General features: G+C 37.4%; 1 protein-coding gene across 1 annotated transcript; it reads right to left on the reverse strand.

The window, feature by feature from the left end:
* Positions 1 to 524: 524 nt before the first annotated feature.
* LOC104626359 (group XV phospholipase A2-like) lies at positions 525 to 11,358 on the reverse strand (the record flags this gene model as incomplete). The annotated part of the gene is given in 6 exon segments (XM_010294262.1): positions 525 to 749; positions 1,164 to 1,262; positions 2,838 to 2,956; positions 4,433 to 4,591; positions 11,233 to 11,294; positions 11,296 to 11,358. Coding segments are annotated over 6 exon segments (727 nt in total), but the record flags the coding sequence as incomplete, so codon positions are not given.
* Positions 11,359 to 12,245: the final 887 nt, after the last annotated feature.

Below are 12,245 nucleotides of genomic sequence, written 5' to 3' on the forward strand. Positions count from 1 at the left end.
ATCCAGGAGGCTAAACCCAAAATACCAAAGATTCATTTTCCTTATCTGTAACAACTTTCAACAGGCATTTGTGCTGTGGGCACCACTTCACCACCATATCTACAGGTTTCCTTTAATGTTAACCTCAAGCAGCTGTGTCAAAGGAAACTACTGAATGCTCTGCAGTCCTTGTTAGCTTTGCAATGCTGAACAGAGAGCAATCAGGCTGGAGGCAGATGTGACAGAAATAGAAGACATCAGGCCAAACAGCAGATGACACAACAATCTGCTGAAAAGAGGTTAGGAGAGGTCAAGAGGGGACACCACTCCTGGTTAAGGCATGTAAAAAACTTAGTCCACTCCCGTGAACAAAAAGAATGACAGTCTGGACACTGGGCTTGAAAAATCAAGTTGCCATCACTTATGAAAAAATTATTTTTAATTTCATAGTATCTTAAACTCTCATCCTCCAGTCTTAGAGTTAACAGGCTAGTAAGTATCTTGCACTACTAACAACACACATTGCAAAACCTCAAATTACCTACCTGAAGCCAGCACACGGAGAGTTTTAGCCACTCCTCCCCATGGAGCGCCTAATGACACATAATCTTTTATGTACTTGTCTTTCCAATCCTGAGTCTGATGGTTGAGGAAGTAGAGGGTGTACATATTACCCATACTGTGGGCAATTAAGACAACAGGACTTCCATACTGCTCATACATTAACTCTATCATCTTGCGAAGGGCCACAAAATAGTCTCCATTCTCATCTAAAGTAGACATACAGAGGTCACACAGTTATAATTATTAATTGTGAATGCTGAACTTCAACACAATTCTTTAAAAGGATTTTTTTGAGACTGTCTCTGGAATTAATACTACAGAGCTTAGAAATTCCAGTATTAAGTGGGAAGGGTGGGTGTTTCTGTGGGGATGTGTTTTGGTGGTGTGGCTTTTTTGTTGTTGCTACTTAAGACTTAAAAACAAAACAAGTTGTTTAAAGCAAAAAAAAAACCCCACACCATAGAGCTTTCACCTGGGTGCAGGGGTACCCAGGCCCCAAGAGCTAGTCAAAATTAAGGTTTTAAGTATAATTGTGCAGGTAGAATGGGAGAAGAGACCCAAAACATTATTTGCTGGCTGTGAGAGTCAAAGTTTTGTTCAAGTAACAACGTGTTATTTACTTGGTGCCTTTCGCCAGTCATAAGGTGCTCCTCTTACATCTTCATCACGTTTGTAGCCCCAGTCTACTAAACTCTGCACCAGCATATAAAAGTAACTGCCTGTAGACATCAGATAAGAGAGAAACAGAACAGGGAAAAAGATTAGCATTAGAAGCAGCTGTCAGACACTCACAAAAAGTCAGTTCTGGCGGCATTATCTCTGATACCATATACAGACATTAGAACTGTAGTCTTTGTTTTTGACGATCTAGAAAGCTGCATGTTCAACAAAATTAGTTATGCTTGCTGTCCCCGAAAAGTGAGAGAATACCATTATTAAAACTTCTTACTAGTTGGCTGATCTAACAAACAAGTGTGGCAGCAAAACGCAGCATACACAGAACAGGTAAATTTTCATCAGCAGAACTGTGTCTCACCCTTGAACTGTAAAGAATACACGTCAGAATTACTACATTAAAGTCCTAGCTTCTGTTGATTGCAAATTAGCTTCAGATAGGGTATATAATACACTCATAAAGGTTGGCCTGGACTTCACCAACATTTATTCTTGGCAACAAATGCCTACAGCGTACCCCTGGGCAAAATTCTGGACACTATCCCAAAACTATTTTTCTATCTATCAGGTAGTGGACTAAGACTTAAGGGACTGAACATAATGCTTTAATAGCAAAGAAGGGAAACATTTGCAGACTGGCTATATATTAAAAGATGTTACGTATTACAAGCTTTGACACATAGGATGTAAGCATTACCACAATTAAATGTAACAGTTTGAAAAATTAAGTGTCAAAACATGCCATTGAATATCACAGTCATATTTAAGTTTGAGCAGAATTTCATTCGTTAGTCTTGAATGTTTATGAATTGAACATAGTCAATTTTAAATACAGCCCTGTTCTAGTTATAAGACTCATTTAGTGAAGACCATTAAGCCCATTACTGGCCTTTTGAGGATTGCTCCCTGCAGAAAAGAAATCCATGCTATGAAGCATGTGAAGCTCAGTGCATTACTGACTATTAAATTACTTAGGTCTTCAGCCACAGCTAACAACTCCTCACAAAAGCTTATTGGATTCAGTGTTTTCTGAAAGATGACTTCTACAAAAACACTAAACAAAAAAATCCTGCAAACACATTAATGCAGAAATCTTTTGCAGCACAAATGTAATTATGTAATTATTCTGACCCTGACAAAAGACAGGGAACTACAGAGAGTGGTACTGTATATCCCAAGTCCATTAACTCATTCTTAAGGCCAAAGAACATCTTACTCAGAACTAAGCTGAAATGAAATGTATTTATTTTAGTTTTTCTTGTCAAGCTTCAGCCACAGAATTTTCTACTCAACAAATGTCATATTCCAAAAGCATCTGTTTTCAAAGTGCCTACTCAAGTTTCATCCAAAGAACTCAGATTTGTCAGAAGACTGAATAACATAGAATCTTCTTATCTCAACCTATCAGGCCAAACAACAGACAAAACAATACAATGCAATGAAAACACTTAAAAGCAAAGTGAGCCATGTGCTACCCTACTAAAAAAAAATAATCTGGTTTTCTACTTCAGACAGAACTGTAATTTGAAATCACATTTCATTTCATTAGCTTGTTGTATAAAGACACACTAGAAAAATCCTACAAGTGACAAAGCACTTCAGACACAACTTGTACATACCAACGCTCCTTTTACTTGGGTCAAGGAATTCCAAGGAAAATGTCTGCCCAAAACCTGGGACTCTGATATCCACTCCATCTGGTGGTTCTGTAATCTTACTTGTTCGATTATATACCAGCCTGGGAGTTAAAAAAAAAGAAAGAAGGTGAAAAAGACAGGAAACATGTTGTATTACCACATGACAACTCTCAGCTACAGTGGGTCTTACATTCTGAGTGCAGTAACAAGAACTTTAAGTGCTATTACCCAGCAGAAAAAAAAAAAGGCAGACAGGATAAGAGTACTCTAATGGCTGAGAGGTTACACAATGCAAACAATTATTTTAATTAGTTTAATGCTTTACATGCAGAATCTGACTCTTCTCTATAAAACTGAGTAAACAGAACTATGGCTGAACTTCAACTTTAGAATGTAAGCTACTTTATATAGTTCTATACCATTTCACTTTGCACCAAGCCACATAATGAAGAAAATTTGTCAAGAACATAAGAATGTGGAAGATAAAATACTTGTAAAATCAGATATCAGAAAAATTCTCCTAGGTAAAAATAATTCCTTTCTGTTTAACTAGAACACCTATACCAGCGTAAGGGAGCACTTGATATTCTTCACTAATAACAACTGGTACCTCAGGAAACACATAGAGCTATTGAGTGTTTTGTAGATACTTTTCAAATCAATTTGAGATATGAAGAATCTGGAGCACTGGGTCAGAGTCTGGGGCTTGTTTTTTATTATTTGTTTGTTTGTTTTTAAATACCATATCAATACAATTGCCATTTCTGAATGTAAGTTTTTACCCCAGATGAAGTCTTAGAATCTGAATTGATACTCAAATCTTCACACACTAAAAATCTCCCTAACCTCTAAGGCATATAGCAAGACTTAAAGCAGAGGTACAACTACACGACAGCTTGATATATTGACATAAAAGAGCAATATGCCAATACAATATTTTTAAGTTGCACAAGCTAAATATTTCTTGTTTTCATAGAGATATTTATACGATTTTAACAGGAACATTAATGAAGCAGATTGAACGATGAAATACTCTGGAAGCTTTAAGTTAAACCACGTTTTAAACCAAAATAATTCTGGAAAGAAACTTCCAGACTGCCCTTGAAGGACCCCATGTGTCTGAGCTGCCCGTGAGACCGCTCTCCAACAGATGGCCAGCAAAAGTGCAAGCTCACATTCCTCCTGCCTGTCCTGTCTGTGCTGCCCAATGTACCCCATTCCTCCTTCCCTCATCACAATTTAAGTAACTCATCAAAAAAGCAGAAAGTGTTCTGCTTTAGATAAGCCCACAGAAGCGTCTGATAAGTGCCCAAACCAACACTGGGTAACTGGTAGGAGAGAAAGTAGAAAAAAATAAGAGACCCTCTGCTTCTCATCAGTGATGAACGGCTCTCTCGGATGCAACAGAGCCACATCATCTGATTCATCCTGTTACTCTACCTAGCAAAATTCCAAGTCATTTCTCTCACTGATCTTGAATCAGCAAAGAAAGTTTAAGGCGGTCATCCTGTACAAAGCATGTCAGCCTAGCATGTCAGGAAAGTTGATAACTGCAAAGAGCAAATTTCTGGTCTTACCTGATATTATCAATCCAGCAGTCAATGATGACAGGCAGAAGCAATTCTAAATTCAGCCAGAGTGTAAAATAACTGTCTGTCTTCTTAGAGCAGAGATAGTGTACTACTGACGGCTTATCTAACTTTGCTTCCAACTGATTACCTAAGTCCCCTGGAACTGAAAGATATAAAAAGGAGACACTTAAAGTCTATAACATTTTACATTATAATATACACATCTTAATACTGTAGCCCTCATATGCAGTATCACTGCATCCAGAGATACCACTAAGTTTTGTAACTGGATAAAAAAATTACATAAGTACTGCATGCACATTTTCCACTGAAAATATTTTAGATTTTTAAAAATCATGAGCTGAGGAACCACCATGTAGAATAATTCTGGATCAACAGTTCATAACTTCAAAGAGCAGACTATATAGGAACAAGTCATGTTAGGCCATGGGTCTGAAAAACAGATGGTCTCAGATGTTATCAACATTATCTGTGTTTTAAAGTGCGAATTGAATCTTTCTGAAATAATTTTTTCTTCAGAGTATTAGAACTGCACATTCAAGTCTGTCCTTTTTAAACGGTTGCCTGCAAACTATCGATTTGACATTAAAAAATGTGAAAAGTGAAAGCAGCTACATTTATAGTTTTTATTTTCATTTCTTCACCTCCGATTGCACTTTTGCTACACAAGATTTAGTTGGCTAGCATAATAATCCAAATACATAGTTTCCTGTCTTTTCCATTCAGGTTTGGATGCGACAACAGTTTTGATGGGTTTTTTGTTTGACACATTGCTTCAGTAATACTTGGCGGGAAGGGTCCTGTATTTGCACCTTCTCTGAAGTGCACTATTCTTAAGGCTTATACTAAATGCCAGTATTCCTTTGATGAAGTTTTATTTCCCTTTATTTATTTTAAACACTAGACAGAGACAGGCGTATTATTTCTAAATTAGAACTAAGCTTAAAAAAATGCTCTTACAATTTTCAGCAGCAAGTTTCCAGAGAAACTTCTTACATTTTGTTACATTTAATCATTTTTTCCTCAAGAACCAGAAAGGCAAAGACACTGAAGTAACTGAGAAGTTTCTCCGTATTAAAAAAATTCAGGGGTTAGGCACTTCTTAAGGGTTTCCCCGGCCCCTTTCAGCTCCACACACTCCCACCTCTTTTGGGTGTGTATAACTCTATCCTATTTACTTGTCAATGTCTAATTTTGAAGGTTTTTTAATGCAGGCCTACCCATACAGTTGTTGTTTTTTTTTCCCCCCAGTTCAGAAAATTCTTTAATCAAAGCAGTTTAAGTTTTATAGAACACTGATACTTAGTCATGATTTAAAGAAAGAGACAATACCTTTTAGTGGAACATCTAACTTAACTGGAAAGTCAGATATGCTTTCAGAGAAACACTTACTGCAGAACTGAAAAAAGACAGAACAGACTAAATATAGACCTGGACAACCACACTCTTACAACCTTCAACCACTACAGGTTATGCCCCACAACAAAAGATATACCTCAGCATTTCTTTCTTACCTACCCATACTTTCTCATTAGGTTTTTAGTGTTTTTATTTCTGTAGTCTTAAGTGAAATGTTAAAGACCCAGTAGCTGACCACAGTTTATTTTAGGTCATATTTCAAGGACTCCAATATACTGGAAGGCATAGTAAGGGAGATTATAGTATTGCATCACACCCTAGAAAGAGTTTACTGAAGTTCAGTCTTGTAACCTCACAAAATGCTTATTGCCTACAGAACTTAAGGCAACAGCTTGTTCTATAGTCTGGTGCCTGTGCTGTATCAGTGCTCCTAATTAGAAAAGGAACAGAATGTAATTCTATTTATATCAATCATTCATGGCTGGCCAGTTTCAGCAGCAGACCTGCCAAGGCCAGAACAGGTTGATTTTGTCTTCAGTTCCAATGCAAAACAAAGTAGAAGAGTGACATCTTGTGCTACCCTGGAATCTCATTTCCTTGGGTAAAAATCAAGTTCTTCCAGCAAAGATACCTTTCAAAAACTTCGACAAACATCTAGAGTATCAGAGTTTTAAGACCTTGCTGATGTTTCCAAACAGCACTCAAATAATCATAAGCAGTCCCACTCAGAGTAAGACAACTCACAACTGAAGAAGTTTAAGATTATAACAAAGATAAATTTATCAACAAAAGTACTGAAAGCAGGAAACTGTACAAAGTCTCACTCGGACTTAATAGAGTGATCTTAGATTAACTGCAAGTTTAATTTGGTTAAGAAATTCTTTTCTCAAGCTTCTCTAGGATAGAGGCTGTGGTCCTGTGTCCAATTCAGAGCAGAAGATGAGAAACATTACATACTATGTTTTAACCAAGAGGTGACAAGGAACAAGTTGAGAAGTGGTAATTTTATGCAATTCTAAACAAAAGATAAGAGGCAAGTTCCATCTGTGCCAAGATAGAATACTGCAGTTTAAAAATAGTCTCATGTACAGGCATGATGCCTGTTTGTTTATAAAGCAGAGATTAAGAAAAAAAATTTTTTTTTTCAGGTTTACATCTCCATATTAACAGTGAAACTGCTAATCACTAATTCACAACTCTTATTTTATTTTCTAAAGTACATTCTGCAAGCTGAAGAGGGTCCATGTTGAAGCTATAAGAAACAAAATGCAGATTTTTATTTTTCAGATGATGGAAAGAAACTTGCAAGATCTTCAGTTCTCATCCCACACAATTGAACAGTGTTAATGATTTACATTTTGGCTGGAGAACTACTTAGTGGCTTTTTGATAAGTAACAGGTTAAAAAAGATCACATTGAAGATTATTCTGTAGGATAAAGACATACCTTTCTGAATTTTCTGTGATAGAATTTGAAAGCAGTAGAAAAGCACATTTCCCTTTGCTTTCAGACCATACACAGAAAGCATCTGTGGGCAGAGTAATCTGCAAGTAATTTTTCTCATCTTCTCATCTACCTACATCTCTAGTTCCTAAGCCTTTTTCCTGGAAACATTATAGAAAGTCCTTACTTTTTAAAGCCTGCAGACTGACTGCATAAATGTACAAAGTAACTGGCAAGTGAAGTTCTGCAAAATACATCAGCACTAGTTAAAACTGGATGTCCAAGAAAAGATCTCAAGCAGTACCCTCGCTTCCCTAATTTGCGGTTGCATAATACGTGTATTGACTTCTGAACTGCAACATTTGGCAATATAACGAGGTTTCATATTCAGCAGAAAAAAAGTGTTCCCATCAGATTTGACGATGTATCAGTTCTAGCATATTCTCATTTTTCACCAAGACAGTAATCCCAACAGAACTCATTCTAATACACTGATGAGCCCAACTCACTTCCAGTATTGTAGTATCCTTTGCTGGTTTTGCCAGGGGGGTGAGGGTGGTGGTGTGTGTTTGGTTTTTTGTCTCAACTGCCCTGATAAAACTAGTACATCTCCTTCTGGGCTCTGTTCTTGTTTGATTAAAATCTATGGAAAGCACATTTACAAATTTCTTTTGGGAGTTTAAAAGAAGTTACAGACTTTTCCAAGTCTGGGAACTACAGTAACTAGCTTTAGGATATACTGAAACTCCTGCCTATCACTATCCTTTAGTCTTACTCATGGATTCACGGTTCCCAGCAGATGACAATAAGCAAAATCACACCCTGGAAAGTAACTCGCCTTAATACCAGGAAACAAAAAGAAAACAACATTCAAGATAGTACCTATATAATAACTTGGAGGAGGGGGGATGAGTTATTGTTTGTGTGGCAAAAGGGCCACGAATTGGTACTTTCTTTACTACTTTTATCTGAAATGCAAATGCCTTTGGATATATATCAACTATTGTAACTTTTTTACTGGTATAATCTCCTCAAATAACTGTCATCTTTTTGGTTATATATATTATACTTCCTTCAAACTGAATCAAGTTTTCTGTAAAATTAATTTTAAACTCTGACCACAGTTCTCAAAGAAGAATGTCTTGAAGTAGGTCATAAACTCAATGATAGACTGCCACAGAAAAGGCTTGTGTTTAAAATTAGGAACAAGGCAGCAAACAACATCTCACATGATACTCCTAGATACCTCAGATCACATGAGGCATAAACATTTAAATCACTCCTGACATCTAGCCAGCTGACCATACAAACATGGACACCTCAATTAGCAGTCAGCAGGAATTCACAGAAAAACCTCTTTTGCATGCAAGTCAATTATTAACAAACTTCATTTAGGTGTCTTTCTAGAAAACTTTAGCCAAGTACCTAACAAATTGTTTGCAGAAGGTATCAGAACATTGATATAGTAATTGTGTTGAGTCAGCTCTAAAAGGTAAAGAGTTCAGTGAATCCGCCGCTGATCTTATAAGGACAGGTTATCAGCTCCCAAAATTGATAAGACATGAGATAGTATGCAGTGGTTATTGATGGACTATATGAGAAAACGAAGGAAGAAGAACAGCCACAAAATAAAGGAGATTCTTATTGCAAGCATTAGAAGACAAGCATGTTGAATATAACAAACTGATAAGAAAAGTGCAAAAATATTGTAATTGCATGTAAACATGAAGCAGATATCCAGAGGTACTTGCACAAGATATATTTATAGTTTCAGTATATTTTTAGTGCATTTACATATATTTTCAGTAGATGTTGTCAGTAGAGCAGAGGTGTTCAGTAGGTTGTCCTGGTTCTTAAAGGAGATTTTCCTATATGAATATATTGCCCTGGCTGAATAGGAAACTCTTAAAAAGGCATGAAAGCAATTCAGTATCTTAAGTAGTCCTCTTTTCCCCAAGAACACTTGAGAGAGGAACTCCAAGACAATCACCTTACATTTTAATGAACATTGCATCTTGGATGGCAAGCCTTCAGGCAGGACTCTGGAAGTAAGGTTTTGACTTTTACCTCATGTTTCTTCTCCTAGTGCCACTATTACATGAATACACTTTGATGCTTTGTTACTTAAATCTCAGGAAAACTGAGCAATTGCGTGGCAGTATTTTGCTGTCGGTTCCTATCCATGGTAGTTCGGTCCCTGGTCTTGCTCCCTTGGTATGTACAAATGTGATCTTCAGCCACAATAGCTCCTGCTACTAAGGGACCATTTGATGATGCATAGACCAGCTTAAAAAATAACCTAATCCAAATGAAGTGGTGCCGCTTTCCACATTCCTTGTGCCAGCTCTTCCATTAAGGTAATTCATTTACAAAATTAATCACTTCTTCCTCACCAGGTTAATTTTCTCATGCTTTGACAAAACAAATGAGTCCACAAAGTGGCCAATAAGCAGGCACAAGGAAAGCTGGGGGAGCACTAATGAGCTATGGGATTGCCTTAGCTGTTTCACAGAACCACACCTCACCTAAGCCAGTTAGGGGGCTCTACAAATCTGAGATCTATTGCCACAACTACAACCAATAGTTACAAGGTTGTGTTCAAGCAGATTAGTGTTCAGATTTGAAATTCCTAGAAGCAGTATTTTTGTTGGTACCTGGGGAGCAGAACCAAATTACCCATATATAACAGTGCCCCGTATTTGCAAACTGCTGCTCTACTTCCTCTGTTACTTGGGTAAGCACAGGTCACAACTTCAAGTGGGGTCATTACACAAAACATTTGGGAGCAAGTTACACTGAGTCTTGTGACCATCACTGGTCTAAAACATTTATGAAGTGATCATTGTGTTGACAACATTCCTTTAAACAGCATTCCTCCTTTCTTTATTCCTTAAGATCAGATGGCCAACTTGCCATGCACGGAATAAGACCAAACTTGTTAACTCCTCTTTCTACTTAAGTATTTTAACTTCCAAACAGACCAAGAGTGAATGCTTAGATCATGAGACCACATTTACTACAAGATAAAAACATATTTAAAACTGAAGACATATAAGGCATTAAGGGTCTAGATGCCAGCCTGATAAGTGCAGAGGATCAATACTGTATTCCCCCTCATAGGGACTCCAAAACTATCTCAGGCTTGTATAGGCTCGTACAATGCAGCCTTGCATACACCTCTCAATCTCCTTTTGCATTTGTGATTCCAGTGCAATGTGTGTTTTTCTCCCTTCTCCCAAACACCTGTGCTAAGCCAGCAGTTAGAATACCTCCCTAAATGATTCTCCTAAACCCTCCTACCATCCTCATCACAGTAATTCCTAAAAAGCTTATCTTAACATGACACATACGCAAGAAGAGTGAAGAAAAGGTCATGAAAAGTTAACTAGAATCAAGATGAGAACATTTCATGCAGAGCCAGCGAGTGACCGACAGTCCCTTCTTCGCCTCCTTTATTTGTTTGACCTTCACTTGTCATGTCTAATTGAAGCTAAGCTCTTAGTGCAGGTGTTTTTACAATGACAGTTATTTCTATACATAAAAACCCATGGTATTTTACAATACTAACTTACAGCAAATCACTCCCTAAGAGTGCCTACTTTCTCAAACATACAGACAACCCAGAAAAATTATTTATGCTAAAACCCATTGAATTTTCACTTTCTGGACAGGTCAGGACTGGGCAGCAGAACACCGCAAGTTTTAAAATACAACAGTAAGAGATGCAAGTTCTGTAGCATATGATGAAATTCACTTTAACAACAAGAAAGTCTGTGTTTTAAACCACCCAGTGTTGAACGTGTGCTCAACCACGCAGTATTTACCCGAATGCCTCTTCGGAAAACAAAATGTAGGTCAGACATGTTTTTTCAAAGCATCCTTAGGGAACATAGATACTTACAGTAAATCCATCAGTAGTAACTCCATGCTTCTATAACCCGTATCCCAGTTGCTTTTAAGTCTTCCTCGATTCCTTCATAGCTAGAGTTGAATATTGGATCAGCAACTAAAACACTATCACCTTTGGCATCAAGAAGCTTGCACTGGAGTAAGTGCCAAAGCTTATTGCTAAAACCCAGCACGACAGAGCTGGGAAGATTGCTTCTAACCTTCACAGGCAGAACTCTAAGAACTTTGATTCACATTTAAACTCCAGCCTCTTAGGACATCTTTTTGTGGCCTCTTCTTCCAAATCTACATCCTCTCAGCTAGTTCAGCCATCTGTTGAGAACTGTGAATTTGTACATGGTGGTCCTGAGATACACAGCATCTTTAAGAAAGTTCTTGCTTAGCATTTACCCTTTTATGTCAGAAGTTTGTAACAGCAGTAATAAATTCAACAGCAGAGCCTAAATTCTTATAAATGAGCTTAAACTGAATGACATGCCAGTGATTATCCTTTTCCCAGTATTCTTCCCCATTTTCTTACTTTTTCTAACCCCTTTATCATTAAGGTTAGTTGCATAATAAGAACACTCAGCATACTGAATACATTCACTGGACTGACTACTGACATTAGGATGACCACATTCACTTAATGTATTGGAATGCTTAAGAATTAGAATTTCAGTAGACAAGTTATTAAAACATTTAAAATTTATTTACAAGTCTTCTTATCAATGGATACAAAAAGCATCTAACAAATACTTAGAAACCATTATATGAATACTTTCTACAGATTTGTTACAAACTATTTTGTTTTAACAGGTGAAACCACAGGCCAGTAATCAATAATTCATTTTCCATGTTGTGTGACAGAATAAGCCTGCTATTTTTAAAGTACCTGTAGTGTGACTGCTGTAACACCCAGTCACCCCTCTCCCCACACCTGATTCCAGCCTCTTTTATGAAAGGTTCGTGTACAGTAACAACTTGAGAAGCGAGGGTCTAGCTTTAGTTGATGAGCTAAGAACGTATTTAAATGAGCCTGTTTTTTCCCGGCCCCCCCGACAAGCAAAGGCGACCCAGTGTTTTCGGCACGTTCGGGCCGCCCCTG

Source organism: Phaethon lepturus, unplaced genomic scaffold (genome assembly GCF_000687285.1).
Source record: "Phaethon lepturus isolate BGI_N335 unplaced genomic scaffold, ASM68728v1 scaffold57739, whole genome shotgun sequence".
Taxonomy (NCBI): Eukaryota; Metazoa; Chordata; class Aves; order Phaethontiformes; family Phaethontidae; genus Phaethon; species Phaethon lepturus.